This window comes from Felis catus, chromosome C2 (assembly GCF_018350175.1).
Source record: "Felis catus isolate Fca126 chromosome C2, F.catus_Fca126_mat1.0, whole genome shotgun sequence".
NCBI classification, from domain to species: Eukaryota; Metazoa; Chordata; class Mammalia; order Carnivora; family Felidae; genus Felis; species Felis catus.
In genome coordinates this window covers 93,180,817-93,197,121 of record NC_058376.1, presented here as the reverse complement: position 1 = coordinate 93,197,121, position 16,305 = coordinate 93,180,817, and the positions used below count along the sequence as shown (strand labels likewise).

Here is a 16,305-nt window from a genome sequence, read left to right as displayed (position 1 = left end):
TGTATAGGTGGATTATAAAGGTAGACTAAACTAGAAATTCCTTGTGACTTCTTAGGCCCAGATTGAAAGAAATTTATTTTGAGAATTGAAAACAAACAAATTGTGCTGGTTCATGGTCAAATTCCACATTAGATGGAAGTCACCACAATTCCCCATTTGGCCTCACATCCACTGTGACCACCTGGATTCAAGGTTCAAGTCCTCTGCCGTTGGGTACAAGTCACCTCTTGTGACGTTGCAGTAAACTAGTCTCCTTGATCCTACCCTTGCCCTCCCACCTCCCCCTCCAATCTACTCTCATCTCAGCAGCCTAGAGTGATTTTGGCTTTTTGTCTGACAAAGCATCATGTCATCTGTTTCCTCACTTCATCTTTTGTCACTCTTGTTCATTCTATTGCAGTCCCCTAGCCCTCCTTGTATTTCCTTGTACATGCTAGGTCCTCTCTAATCTCAGGGTTTTACATTTGCTGTTTCCTTTACTTAGAATGCTTTTCCAACATATTGCATGGCTTGCATTTCTTTCAGATTTTTGTTCAAACGTCACTTCAATGAATCCTGGCCTGACTATTCTAGTGCAGTTGCAATCATTGGCACTTTCCATTTTCCTTTCCTGCTTCCCGCAGCCATGGCATTCATTACTTATAATATATTGCATATTTCTTTAGGTAGTTTAGCGACTACTTCAGAATGCAGACATTGTGATGGTACTGTTTTTTCATGGCTGTATCTCCGATGTCTAGAACAATGTCTGACCCGCAGGAGATGCCCGGTAAATGTTGGGTGAATGCATGAATGAGCAGTGCGATAACAAGACCTCTGGGATATTCAAAAGATTATGTTTTCTCAGGCTTTTTTGTTTTGTCTTTTGTTGTTGTTGTTGTTGTTGTTGTTGTTGTTATGGACTGAACCTTGTTAAAGCGTCCTGCTGTAGCATGAAACTTTCCAGCGTAAGAAAATTTACGTTTTTTGGACGTAGTCTGCTTTTTTTTTTTTTGCACAGCTAAACCAACAAACATATATCTTTCTTGAGTTAATTACTGGAAAGGAAATATGCTGTAAAGCCAAACCAAAACAAAAGCCACTTTCCTAAAACTCTATAAAGAATATATTTTCATCCTGGTAAATTAGGAAAAAACACAATTGTCTCTTTCTTTCTTCTTCTGAGTTCTTCAAGAAATCTCAAAGAAAAAAAATGTAGACAGGAGGTCAGCACTCATGAATCAGATTTCCTCTTGATGGACTTTTTATAGACCTATAACAAAGTGAAGCCCTGGAAATTGTGTTAGGTAATGGGGATTCTGACAGACCCTTTAAGTACGTGGAACTAGGAGGTGCTGCTATAATTCTGCTGCTTCAGATGAAAATTTCAAGTGTTTTCATTAGGTACAACAGCTGTTTCTATTACAGATAACAGATCTCAGAGGTGGTGATGCTGATATCAACTTCTAGTGGGCTCAGAACACAGTGTAGCTTGTACAATTAGGTTTTTTTAATTATTTTTTTCTGCACACGCAAATTAACTCTGTAGCAGTAAAAGGAAATTACTTACTTGCTACCGGAATTGTCTGAAAGTGATATGATCATCCTCTGTAGAGTCACATTAACCAAATTAAAAGCCCTTGGGAAAAATTTGGCACCCTGTTCCTTCCCATTCACATCTTCGTAAAGACCTCTCAGGAGCTTCCATTTAGAAAAAGTTAGGATCATTACCAGGGCTTTTAATTTGGAAAGATGAGCTGCTCACCAGTGAGTCCTTCTAGACACCTAGTGGTTGAGTAGAGTGGCTCTGCAGTGTTCCAACCTCAGAGGCCTTGACATTACTATCCTCCTGATTCTTGCTTGCAGGTGTTTTCCAGCACAGGACACAGGTCCATAGCTCTGCTGCTGAAGCTTGTCTCCAAGATAGATGCTATCATTTCATTCTCCTCATGAACGCACTTGTCCTCAGAGAAATGGAATCTATTCCTCCAACCCTGTGAATCTGGGCTGGCCTGTAACTACTTCAACTAGTAGAATATGGTGGAAGTTCTGGAAGTGGCCTTAAAGAATACTGGTGGTTTCCACTTCCTTTCTCTTGAAATATTTCCTCTTGGAACCCAGCTGTAATGCTGTTTAAAGCCTCATTCACATGGACAGGCCACATGGGTAGGCACTCCAGTCAGCTGTGTCAACCATATGAGGGAGCCATGTTGTAGTCTAGTGCATCTTAGCCTTCAGATGACTCTAGCCCCAGGCACAGAAGCCAGTTGATTGAACTACATGAGAGACAGTGAGCAAGATCCACCCCTAGCTGAGTCTCGTCAGCTCACAGAATTGTGAGAGATAATATTGATTATTCTAAACCACTATATTTGGGTGATTGATGACACAGTAATAAATAACTGCAATAGCAGCAAAGTGGGAAGTCATAGGCTAAACATTTCTTTGAATGTAAGCATCAAAAACTACCTTATTGTGAGGTGGAATTGGTGGTTATCTGTAAGATGTAGGTAGGTATAGACAAATGTCAATTTCTCTTCCACCTTTTTAGCTAGTCCTTGGAATTTCATTGCCGGACTGCCACTTTATTATCACTTGGATTTGTAAGTGCAAAGATGTAGTGTACAAAGGTATATACTTTTGGGATGGATAATGCTATAAACCAGGGCACAGCATACGTTTTCTGTGTAGGGTCAGTTAGTAAATATTTTAGGCTTTGTGAGCTATACAGACTCTCTAGCAACTACTCAACTTGGCCAAGGTGACATAGACCATATGTAAATGAATGACATGGCTGTGTGCGATAAATTTTATTTACAAAAATAGGTGACTAGTTGGTTTTGACCTGTGCGCTCTAGTTTTCTAACCTCATGCCAAAAATGATTTCTATAGCGAACAGAGATATTTGATTCTTTTGCTTGACTCTCATCAGCATTGCATTTGGTTTACCTTCAGCTGCAATTCCTCTTGCCATTTCTTCTGAGTCTCCTTTGTATGGTTTTCTTCTTAAGTTTGGAATGTGCTCTGCAAGGCTCTCTTCTTATTCTATGCTCTTTCTCAGCCATCTCACCCTCTCTTATGATTTCAGTTGATATCAATTTGCCAACAACTAAAAAAAATCTCTATTTGGTCTTTTATCCAGAACTCCAGACTCCTGTACTTTCCCTTGGATATCTTGGCCAGCACCCTAAGCTCAATGCATTTTTGTGCCAGTTATTAGCCCATAATCTCTTAACTCCAAACCCACCCTTCTATGATTAACTCTGTGATGCTGGGGGCTGGAACTCTGCAAACCTCATTTTTGTTTTGCCAGTTGTTAGTCTCCATCATTAGGAGGTGATATAGAGGCATTGCAATGCCAAAGGAGAAAGGAGGGACTTGCTGCTGACTTCCTGCCCTTTGGGGTTCCTGTGAGCGTCTCTGAAACAGGCTTCTTTGCTCCAGAAAGTTGTGTTCTTTTCTGTAGTAGCAGGTGAATCTAGTTTTTCCGAAAGTTGCACAATTACCTCCATTACCACTCCCTCCCTGCTCCTGCCACCCTCCCTCCCATCAACACCAGTAAGTTAGTGCCCCCTCCTAAGTCTGGATCTCAACCCTTCAGGATTCCGCTCCAAGAGTGGAGATAATAGCACCAGTTGAGCAATGCCTTCTAGTGGGAGGTCTAAGTTTTGGTCCAGCAGGGTCCTTGCTCCAAATTTTGAAGTTTTAGTAATTCCAGTCTCTTCTCTTTCATTTCCCAGCCCTAATGGGTGGTAGCTGCTCCTTTTAATTGCTTCTTCTGTGCTAAATTTATGGTTCTCCTTTGTTTTTTCAGTTCCCTAGTTAACAATGACATACATACCTAGTTAGCCATTCTTTATATTAAATTCCCTTTCAAGTCTCCTGACTGGATTCTGAAAGAGTTTACAGTCTCAGCCCAAAGCTACACTTTTGAAGGGCTTTCTTCCTTAGTAAATGGTACCAGCGAACCTCTCGCCATTCCCCGCCCAGTGACTCAAGCCCAATGTCTGGGCATCATTCTTACTTTTCCTGTTCTCTAAACTCCCTTATGCACTCAGTGAACAAGGCCTGTAGATTTGGCTTCCTGCACATTCCTTCTATCTGTCTGCTTCTTTTCGTCTCCACACCCACCACCATAGATCAGGCCATTGCCTTATAACTGACTGCCCCACATTTCTATAGCTCCTCAATCTGTTCTCCCACTGTAGCTCTAGAGATGTCTCAGAAACATTTTCCAGATAAACGCTTTCTGAAACATTCCAAATCCTTAACATAATTTATAAGTCTTTCTGTGATTTGACTTCCGTTTCTGCACTTCATTTTGAAATATGTTCCTTGCTCCTTTAACATTTTTTCTCAGTTGTTAAATGTGCCCTGCTTTCTTTGTGCTCTTGGCATAAACTCTTCCTTCTCTGCAGAAATCTCCCTTTTCTCCTAGATAACTACTACATATCCTTGAAATGTTGTATAAATACCACTTTCTCAGAGATGGCTTTTCTGACCTCCCAGACCAGATCATATTTCCCTATTTGTTTCTATAGATTATTGAACATCCACTTTTTAACTACAATATTCAGTAAATTTGTAGCTGTATACTTGTCTTCTTTCCAAGATGGTCAGGCTCATATAGGCAGGGGCTGTGTTTGTATTGTCCAGCACAATATCCGTAAGTGTTCTTTCTAGCACAGTAGATCGTCGACAAGTATTTGCTGCATTCAGTTAATTTCTGTTCTAGGTATTTTACCATAGGACCTCTGAAATGATTACAGAAGACACCCATTTCCTCACATGCACTAGATTCCTTCATGGCTGACTATTACCTCTTAAACCGGAGGCTTCTTTGGTTTATTCTCACATCTCCTGACACCAGGTCTCCCTTTATGGGTTCTCACAGTAATTGGAGGAGACTGAATGGAGAGTAGACTGACTAGAATTTATTACCTTTAATTGGACTGGAGAGCCAACATTACTCCCTCCTACATTGTCAGAGAGCTCTGTAGTGTCACACAAGTCTTCCGAGTACCTGATGCTAGGTGCATCTTTGTCCTTGTTTTATTTAACTCAGGTAACCAATGAAGGGATGCTCCTCTACTTCTCCCATCCAAGTACTAACCAGGCCTGACCCTGCTTAGCTTCCGAGGTTAGAAGAGAGTGGGTGCATTCAGGGTGGTATGGTTGTAGATTATTCCTCTACTTCTTTTTTAAATGTTTTATTATTTCTTTATTTTGGGGGGGGGAGAGAGAGAGAGAGAGGACGAACCATGAGATCATGACCTTAGCCAAAATCAAGAGTTGGCTGCTTCACCAGCTGAACCACCCAGGCACTCTGACTGTTCCTCTAATTCTAATAACCAGTATGTTACTCCTCCACTCAAAGCATCAATGTGCTAGTTTTTCTGTAGTTCTCTGAAATGTAGCCATTCTTCCTCAAGTGACAAAATATAGGGGAAAGTGTTGGGAGGTGGACTAAAACATTGATGAATGGGCCTTAAAAAATCTACAATAAGCAATAATGGAGAAGGCAGATAATGAAAATAGAATATGAAAATGAGCACAAGAAGACCCATGAAAGCATATGACCACAATCTGCTGGAGGAGCAGACCTGAGGAAACAGATTAAATAAATCCATTTTGATTCTGGTTACACTTCCAGGGAGATAGCTGCATTTATTTAAAAAACCCAAACAGACAATAAAACAACCTGAAGAGCTTTCTTTTCTTTGTATCTTCTAAACAGATTTGACCCAAGATGGACATTTTCTCCGAGAATAATATATCTTTTTTCCTTCAGCTCAAAGTTTTACCTTTTGGATTGTATTCCACACACGTTCTTTATCGTTTCTTCTTCCTTCAAGGGTGTCCATAGCATCTGCCATTAGTGACTGCAGCTGTGGCACCAAGATAAAAATTATCAGCATGGAATTCACACAGAAATAACTTCTCTAAATACACAGATTAAAACCTAATTAAAAAATCATTTGTACGCTGATGATTTTATTACTCATCTTTCCGACAATGAACACCGCCACCTCATCTTTGCTTCAGTCATTACCAAGTATTATTGCAGATATAAAATATTGTAACAATAGAAAGATTCTTCTTGAGGATTTGTAGAAAACATATAGGTTTTAATGTAGTAAGTGTTGCTGTTTTGTAAAAACAGATTTGGGTTGTAAAGAATGAAGGCGGTAGTTAATTCTCTCAGGAAATGGCATGTAGTACATGAGCGCATTTTAGTATTTTCTCCTGAGGCTAATGTATCATAATTCTAGGCCTCATGCAAAAGCTCACCCGAGGACAATACTAAAATTGTGCTGTTTTATTGCATTTTAAAGGATCTAGCTCATTTAAGTTCTTTTACTATCCTTTTATTTCCTAAAATTTCAAAATAAGCAAGTTGCCTTTTTGAAAGGCAAGTTTAAAAAATTCCACCCTTTGCCCCAAACTGCCTTGTCCCAATTGAAAAGAATCTGATCTACATGCTACATATGCGGTTGTAAGGTAATGAAGCTGCATCGAGCCATGCGATATTCAAAGCTAGAGAAGAAAGTTCTCTAAAAAAGAACAAATGTCAGTTCAGTTCACTGTGCCATCAAAGAGTATGAACCCTTAGATAATCTCTCTGTACTTTAGATATTGCAGAGCTTAAGCAGGAGGGCAGAGTTGAGTCACTCAAAACTCTTCTACTGAGCAGTCACTGTTTATATAGCACCATAAAAGATATTACCAGGATTTATTTTCTAGGTTAACCTATGCTTGGAAGTTGGAAAGTAAAATCTATTACTTAAGGTGATGAAATCTTGTAAGATACATGATTTTTAAATATTTGGCCTGTACATGTACGTCCATATACATTACATTTTTTTCTAGTAGGCATATAAATTATGAAAATACCCCTGAAATCCTATTTTCCAAGGTTTCAGATAATGGGATATTGCACAACATGTGAGTAAGGGATGTTAGTAATGCTAGTTTGATGCTCTGTGTATATATTTGGAAATGTAAATATTTCCAGAGGAAAAAAAAAAAGCTCCAGATAGGTGGTTAAGAAGACCTAAGTGCAGAAAACTCCCCTGTATTTTTCATTTAAATCTTGAGTGTGCTTTTTAGGAAGACAGGATCAACACTGTGCCAGCTTCTTAAATTAACATTTTCTTTGCTTCCTCTTATCTCAGAGGAGCATTAATCATCTAAAATTGGCTATAATATGCACTTTGAAAACTCCATACTTACTGCACTCCTGAATGCGTTATGAATGGAAGGATAAACACTTAGCCTTTTAGAAGGTGCTCCACTGCGCACAACCGTAAAGGTTTACAAAGTATTATTGCCGGTTTTGATTTAGTAATTCCTTGATTACTAGACTCCCTCCCCCCACAGTTTAATACTTTGGTACGCATAGTTTTATCATTCAGCTAGTCAGACCGTTTTATATACTTTGAATATCAGTATTTATAATACCTTTTTATAGGGTCAGATGAACATTATAAATGTTGGCAGTTCACTTCTTGATGGATTAATTTGTTACAACTTTAAAAGCTCAAAGAGGGAGGGTTGCTTTAGTTATCTGAAAATTACAGGTGATCGGTTTGGGCTGTTCTCATCCTTGCTATGTGAATTCAATTCAGGTCTATAATTAGTTTTAGCTACCTTCAATTAAAGCCTCAAAGTAAAGAGCCCTCCCTTACAACACATTAGGATTTCCATATACAGTGAATTTTACCTTTCCTCGAATGGCCCTCACATTGGTTAGTAATAGTTTTACAAATGAGGAGCCATCATTTCTCATATTAATTATGGTTATAATAGACACATCTGTTTGAAGATTGTTTCTGTGAGGTAGTCCATCAACTGATTTTTGACTGGCTCTGTGTTTTCTGAGTTAATTGGTCAATTCAGTTAAAAAAAAAAAGCCATTTGTCTAACTACATTTTCCCTTGCAATGAAACAACTGTTTTATCTAAATGTACCAGTGTGTGTGTGTGTGTGTGTGTGTGTGTGTGTGTGTGTGTGTGCTGGCACTGCCAACATATATGTGATGCTAGAAGTGAATAAGAAAACTATAAAGACTATTTCGTAGGGTTGTTTTTTATATAGTAATTACTCTTGTCCTCTCTACTTTCTCTTACAAGAAAATTATATACTAACCCATCTGGGAGTTTAAGAATTAATTTATCAAAATTATATTTTATTTAAAGCAAAAAGCCTGACCCACAATATGAGTAATCAGCCCTTTTCCATGTTTTTACACATTACAAAGTTCTTACTATAAAAATGGAGGCTAGTCGACATGAGCAAATAAAAGACAGAAACACATCTTTCTACATTTTCCAATTTCTTTATTAAAATGCCTCAGGAGGGTTGGGCAGGTTGCCCTCAGACTACATTGATTCTCACAATTTTGTTTTTCAGGACATATCATTCTTCTGTTGGCTGGGGGCCTGTGAAAGCCTTAAACAAAGAAAAACACTTACCAATTCCGTCTCCTCTTGACTGATGTCCTGTAGATAGGGAATGGTTGCCAGCTCCGCCATTGCTTGATTGATCACCTGGGACTGCTCCTTCACTCTCTGCAGCCGGCTCAGGAGGCTGGCATACTGCAGCTTCTCCATCACACCCGAGCACCCGTGGAAACTCCCCTAGTCTCCCAGTAAAAGGAAATGTTTTAGACCAAAATCATGGAAATAGACCTCTCCCTAGAGATTGAAGTCAGGGATTATTATATTTACATCCTTGGAAGCGATGGCTACCTAACACAAATAAGTGTTTCTTTCCATTATTTTCGGGAATTGTCTGCACCCTTCCTTCAAACAGATGAATGTACAAAAAGGAAACGCTTTGCAAGACTGTTGAGAAGGATGTGCAGGTGGCCCTGTAGAAGGAACCTGGGCTGAGGGGAAAAGAGGGGACTGAAATTGAATGTGTTCCACTCTCCCAGTGGGGATCCCACAAAGTTGTGTTCATTTAGAGAGGGTGACTTTATCTATGTCACCAAGGCATCATAGGAGCTAAGAGTTGCCTACTGTCTTGTGTATATAAAAGAATACTTTTTATGCAAGTTGAATCCTGAAAAATGTTATGCATATTGAATTCTGTCTACCCTAATGGCTAAAATTAAATCCGCTTTTACCTTTAGTTCTCACTGGATGGCCTTGGACTCTGGTTCCCCTCCTTGTGGTATTAGAGCACTTGATTCTGGCTCCTTGGACCATCCCAACAACTGACACAATCCATCCTGAAATAGGCTATGTACACATTTGTAAGGGCCAACCCCTCCCCCATGAATCTATTGGTATTTTGGGCTTTCTTAAAAATGGGGCACACTTTTAATAAGGTGTGCCAGTCAGCCATAAAACAGGAGACATGACCTTCTCTAAAACTTCTAATACAAATTGTAATGCTTGATGGGAAAAATAAAACATCACAAAATTCTCATTTATATTTAGGAAAAAGGGGACAGAGGGGTATCTAAGGGTTAATAGAAAAGCTTTGAGTTTCTGCTGTGTTTGGAGGGTGATAAGAAGTGGGAAGTCACAGGAAGATATAGTTTGGCAGCTGCATTCCACATTCTGGTGCTCAGAAGAGGAAGTCTGGATGACTGGTGTTCCTTTATAACAGGGTTCCTCCTTGACCACCTGTACAGGAATCATGAGGTTTTGTTAACTGTGCAGAGTACTGGGCCTTACAAGGTGAATCACTATCTCTTGATATGTTGCCCTAGAAATATGATTTTTAGCTAGGTTCCCTCCCCATATTCAAATATCTCAAGTTGAAGTTGAACAAACCACCATTTTAAAGCCCAATATTTGAACAAAGACTATTTTAGTTTGTATATGTTTATAGAACAGATTTTTCTCTCCAGACATTAGAGAAGGCAGACATGATTTTTTCTTCTTAAAACAGAATCTCTTCTAAAAAGAAAAATTATTAGAAACTAGCATTACTAAAGAGCATCTGAATTTCAACTTGCATGTGGAAAGCAGTTCTTTCTGAAATGTCACATTCGTGTTTTGATGGACACTGACCTCTAGAAGTTGGCACTCTTCTAGCATCTTGGTAGTGTAGGAAGGTTGAGGAGCATTACATTGTATATGCTGTATATGCCTCCCTAACACTTATCTGTGCCATTTGACTAATGCCCTTCTATCTCTGCTAATTTGTTTTTCCTGATTAATCATTTATCTGAAAACCTGTGAGCCTATAGGAGTGATGATTGCAATTGTGGATTTGGGATCCCTTCTCTGACTTGACAAAATAGCTAGCTTACCCATTTAGTTTAAACATGTAGCTAAACAATGGGACACTGTCAAATAGAGGAAAGCAAGTTGCAGGAGAAACTGTTTTCTTTCTGAAGAAAAATTGCTTTCTTTGTTCTTCTTTAAAATAAACAATGGGGCTCATTGTAGGAAAGTGGTGTAGTGACTCAACTCCAAAGAGCAGAAACAACAGCAGTCTGCTCAGGAACATAATCTATCAGTGTAATTTTCCAAAACATCAGGAAAATAAAAATAGTGGAAGGCAATGGTGCTTTGTTAGCTTGATTGTTGGATGCATAACAAAACAGGAAGCGCTCCATACGAATCAGATTCTAGGGAGAGAGCATAGTTGACTGCTAATCGTTACTTATCCTCCCCCACTACCTTAAGCCAATGCAATTTAGTTATCAGGGGACTATAAGTTAATATTTTACCTATACAAGATGCGGGTTTTTGAGAGACATAGTGAAAAAGAGATACAAATTGATATCTAACGCCAGGAGGAATGTTTTAATGCTGTTTCTTTAAGAAAATAAAGGAAATAATGAAACATGAAGGAATTAGGTTAAACATCTAATGTTACCAAAAGCTAAATCTAAAGGGAAAGTAGCCCTCCCAATGAGACTTCAGGAGTGATCAAAAGTGTCCTTAGCTGCTGGAAAGAGTGTAATAAAGTGGCCAAGACTGAAGCTAAAACCTCATACAGGTACAATGAAGGTTAGGTAAATATCAAGTGCAAATGAAAGCTTCAGTCTGAGAATTGCCTAGATTTAACAGCAGGTATGGTTAAATGTTTGGCAAGTAAGTGGTACTATATAATACCATTAGAAAGCAGAACCCAAGTAAATATATTTCCATTTGACATACGTGTAGAATCATTAATTGCAAAAAAGGGGTAGAAAACGCATATCATTGTTCATTTCAAATGTGTATATGTAAACGTTTTTTATGCTTCACTTGGAGGAAATTAAAAGTAAAATTAATGAGGTATTAAAACATGGTTAGGTCATTTTTTGGCAAGTCAGGCTGTGAAGAAGGCTTCATGCATGGCGAGAGATTTTATTATTTTAACTCTTTAACATTTAGCCCAGGAAGCACAGTACATAAGGTTTGAAACTGACAGCAGCCAATAAAATTAATGAATGGAAAAGCACAATGGCATATGGTAGCATGTGAAATAATTAGGACAAGGATCCAGAGAAGGAAAAATACCATTAGAGCAGAGCTACTGGTTGAGTGGGGTTGATGTTAAATGGGATTAAGAGCCACCGGGTAGGAAGGTGGTAGAATATTTTAGATTATAACTCTTACGGTACCAGAATCATTCTTGTTTGGCCATGTGTTATTGTTGTATGCCTAGTAAAGGAATCTATAAAGATAAGGAAACTGGGGTCAGAGTGTAAGGAGAATCATTGCCTGACACACAGAAAACCAGGAATGTCCTTGTCTCCTTCTACCGTCTCGTGGCAAGAGATGAAAATTCATGTTCCCTGGGAAGCCCTACTATGGTGAGTAGATTCACTCCATGGCTGGAGATGACACTTCTAATCCTGCCTTTGTGAATAGATCTGAGCACATTAGTGATCTAAGGAAAAAAGTTAGAAATCTGTAGGACACTCACACAATCATTTTAGAGGAACATATAATTTCCAAGTATACAGCCTGCATAAAGAAAAACAAAGGTCTATCAAACTGTCCTTTGTCAAAACAAACTAAAACCAATACAAATAATTTAAAATCCTGAAATTTGTACTGCTTTACAAAGTGTTTCAACATGGATTATGTACTTTTGGTCTCCAACAACTCTGTGAGGTGGGCCTGGCAGATATCAGCTTATTTAATAAATGAGAAAAAAAGCTCAGAGGTTAAGCGACTTGCCCTAGGGTTACACAAAGCATAGCCTTGGACCAAAGTCTTCATCTGTAGGTGTCACAAGTGAGGGTAACAACTAATATGAACAATGCAATACCTAAACATTCAAGTGGACAGCATTTGATATGTGACAAGAAAAAAAACACATACTTCAGGGAATTTTAAAAACACTGTTGTGTGTTTCTTGGGTCACAGTTAATGGCACAATGTAGCAATAATTTCTACTTACCAACTCATTACTTGCTTCATTAAGCTAGGTTACCTTCGCAGCCAATTTTATTCAGTCCTGCTTTATGAAGCTGTAGTTGGACATACAAGAAAAAGCCTAGAGGCCAATATTTGGATATACTTGTGGTTCCTGGGTACCTTCTGGCTCACTTGCTTCAACTCCATTGCATCCATATTTGAGATAATCTTCTAAAAACTATTTTGGAAGATTCCATTTCCCATAGAGTTAACCTAGAAATGTTGATAAAATGCCTTGCACATAGCAAAGTGGTGCTGACTTATTTTAAAGAAGACTGAGGGATTATTTCGATGCTAAGAATTTTAGTTGTGGTTTTCAAATATCCTTTATGGACACATGAAGATACATGCACATACAACTTTATAAGTGGATAGAATGCCCTTTGAAACTTGAGAAGAAAATGAGTGAAGAATATTTAAAAAGTGTGTGATGTCTAGATAGGCCCAAAGTGCATACACAACACACTGTGAGATATGAACTGGCAAGAGGTGATGTGGCCAGTGCCCTGACAAGTAATAAGGTATGGCCACTGTTGCCCCAAAGAGCCAGGGCACCAAGAGATCACTTCCACAACTTTCAGCTCTGCTAAGCTAACCATGGCTCTGCTAGGCTAACCATGAACTGAAGAGGTGAAATAATGCTGTATGGTGATGGTTTTTGTTAGCAAAGATTCCACTGCTTGCAAGGGTCTGGTGATGACAAGGATGATGTTACGCGGGTCTCTAACCGAGGTTGGTGATGGTGTGTGTATGGCTGGAGGAGGTTATGATAGAGGGTAAATTGGAGAACAGGACCTAAAATTTGTGGTAGAGCCAATGAGATTGCTATAAACTGAAAGTTTGTATCCACCCATCCAAATTCATATATTGAAGTCCTAATCCTGGGTGTGATGGTATAGTGATGGGGCCTTTGGGATTAGACAAAGTCATTAGGGTGGAAGCCTCGTGATAGGATTGATGCTCTTATATGAAGAGACACCAGAGAGCTTACTGTCTGCCACGTGAGCACACAGATAGAAGGTGGCGCCGATTGCAAGCCAGGAAGAGGGACTTCATCGGAACTTGAGCATGTGGCACCCTGATCTTGGATTTCTAGCCTCTAGAACTGTGAGAAAATGGAAATGGATTTCTTCTTCTTCTTCTTCTTTTAATTTTTTAATGTTTGTTTATTTTTGAGAGAGAGAAACAGAGTGTGGGTGGGGGAGGGGCAGAGAGAGAGGGAGACACAGAATCTGAAGCAGGCTCCAGGCTCTGAGCTGTCAGCACAGAGCCCAATGTGGGGCTCAAACTCATGAGCCGTGATATCATGACTTGAGCCAAAGTCAGACGCTTAACCGACTGAACCACCCAGGCACTCCTGGATTTCTTCTTAGTAGAAATATAGGAGAGATAATTGAGTGGAACGCAGTTATGGGGAGGGGGGGAGCTATGTGGTAGGAAAATCAGTAAAAATGTGCTTTTGTATTTGTAATGCATAGAATTACAAATCGTGCAAATAGATTAGGGGTTTTATAGCTTTTTAAAAATGCTGAATAATGTTATTGAGCAGATAAACTGCTGAACAGATGTTAAGTAGCTGTTTGTGATGACCCCCTTGGTTCCCCTTGTAAGGTAAGAACATCAAATCAATGATGTAATACAAAAGCCACAAAAAGAAAATTCTTCAAAATTTCCAGCTTCTAGGCCTTTTGAAAAATATTTTAAAAGGGGAAAATCTGTAGTCTTTATAGCCTGTTAATGGGAAGTTCCCTTTATGAACTTTCAGCATAATGGCTTACATTTTGTAAACAGTACAGCATAATTCAGGTCTTATTTTGGGCTTTTTAACACTGAAAAGTAGAAAGGGAAAATTTTCCCTGGATCAGAAAACTTACCTTAGGGGTGTACAAAGATCAACTGCCAACTCTTAGGGTAGTATCCAATTTAGAAGTGTGGTGCAGAGGCACTAGCTTGAAAATTCCGAATTCTTGTGTACGTAACAAAATAGTTACGTATAATAGCCCAATATATGAAGTAGGGAAACACTGTGTTCACTAAAAATGTGTTGCTGATTTGAAGTGACAAATGTACTGCAAACTTGAATTAGATATGAGGAAGGCACAAAGAAAAATCTCTTTAAAGAGACACTAGCCTAATAAATTCTGGAAATTTCATAGTGTAGCATTGCAATATGTTTTAAAAAATATACATAAATATACACACACACACACACATATATATACATATACATACATATACATACATATATATGTATATATATGTGTATATATGTGTATATATATATGTGTATATATGTGTGTGTGTATATATATATATATATTTTAAACATATTGCAATGCTACACTATGCAATTTCCAGAATTTGTTATGTATATATATATATATATATATATGTGTGTGTGTGTGTGTGTGTATATGTGTGTTTGTATATATATATTTTAAAACATATATACATATGTATATATATGTGTATATACGTGTGGTGTGTGTATGTATATATATACATACATATACATATGTTTTTTTAAAATATGAAATTTATTGTCAAATTGGTTTCCATACAACACCCAGTGCTCATCCCAACAGGTGCCCTCCTCAGTGCCCATTACCCACCCTCCCCGCCCTCCCACCCCCAATCAACCCTCAAGTTTATTCTCAGTTTTTAAGAGTCTCTTATGGTTTGGCTCCCTCCCTCTCTAACTGTTCTTTGTTTTCTTCCCCTCCCCCATGGTCTTCTGTTAAGTTTCTCAGGATCCACATAAGAGTGAAAACATATGGTATCTGTCTTTCTCCGTATGCCTTATTTCACTTAGCATAACACTCTCCAGTTCTATCCACGTTGCTACAAAAGGCCATATTTCATTCTTTCTCATTGCCATGTAGTATTCCATTGTGTATATAAACCACAATTTCTTTATTCATCAGTTGATGGACATTTAGGCTCTTTCCATAATTTGGCTATTGTTGAAAGTGCTGCTGTAAACATTGGGGTACAAGTGCCCCTATGCATCAGCACTCCTGTATCCCTTGGGTAAATTCCTAGCAGTGCTACTGCTGGGTATAGGGTAGGTCTATTTAATTTTTTGAGGAACCTCCACACTGTTTTCCAGAGCGGATGCACCAGTTTGCATTCCCACCAAAGTGCAAGAGAGTTCCTGTTTCTCTACATCCTCTCCAGCATCTATAGTCTCCTGATTTGTTCATTTTAGCCACTCTGACTGGCGTGAGGTGGTATCTCAGTGTGGTTTTTGTTTTAAAATATATTAAAACAACCCAAATCATCAGCTAAACTTTGCTTGGTTTTGCAGATGAGATTTACCATGAATGCTTCTGAAATCTTCCAATATTTGCAATATTTGCACCATAAACTTTCCATACTTTTGGAATTGTCTAAAATTTGTGCTTTGGACAAATATAAGACACTCATATACCTACATTCAATTGGGTGCTTCTAATAAAATCCAGTATTGGCAAGATCCGCTTCCCCATTGTCTCCATGTGCCTCACTGTGTCTTCTTTGGTCAGCAGACCGAAGGGAGTTTTATGTTCTAAAAATTGTAACAGTAAACTTTTATACTATTTTTCCAGACTTTCATTTCAAAAATGCTTTCTTTAGCAAGCTATATACAGATATCTCAACGTTAATAGATATGAAATCTTTAGTGTAGAAACTAGTACCATCCCTAGACCACATGCATAACAATGAAAGATCTATGAGGAGAAAGGCAGAGGAGACATTGCCCTTTCGAGACTATCATTTATTCATTTTGTTGTGTTTCCTGATTGAGAGATCTAAGAGACAGCCTATAACAATTCATCTCTCTCTGCAGAGTGTTTTTCCTGACTTGTGAAAAAATGTTGTCATAAATGTGTCTGATTCTTGTCTTGTTCCTCCCAGGTATTATTCAAGTGTGCAGATCCCATTGACTTTGAATGTGGCTTGAAGTTGAGAT

General features: G+C 38.6%; 1 protein-coding gene across 3 annotated transcripts in view; it reads right to left on the bottom strand.

Annotated features, from left to right (window-relative positions):
• Positions 1–16,305, bottom strand: part of SPATA16 (spermatogenesis associated 16) — a 244,958-nt gene that overhangs the window by 28,415 nt on the left and 200,238 nt on the right. For 2 of the 3 annotated variants that reach the window (XM_019840100.3, XM_003991900.5), the window contains exons 8-10: positions 15,788–15,900; positions 8,454–8,618; positions 5,784–5,867 (exon numbers count right to left, since the gene is read on the bottom strand). In XM_019840100.3, coding sequence (XP_019695659.2) covers positions 5,784–5,867; positions 8,454–8,618; positions 15,788–15,900 — 362 coding nt within the window. Of the gene's footprint in view, positions 1–5,783; positions 5,868–8,453; positions 8,619–9,393; positions 12,567–15,787; positions 15,901–16,305 lie in introns of those variants that run through there. The other variant, XM_045037259.1, reaches the window with a different exon arrangement.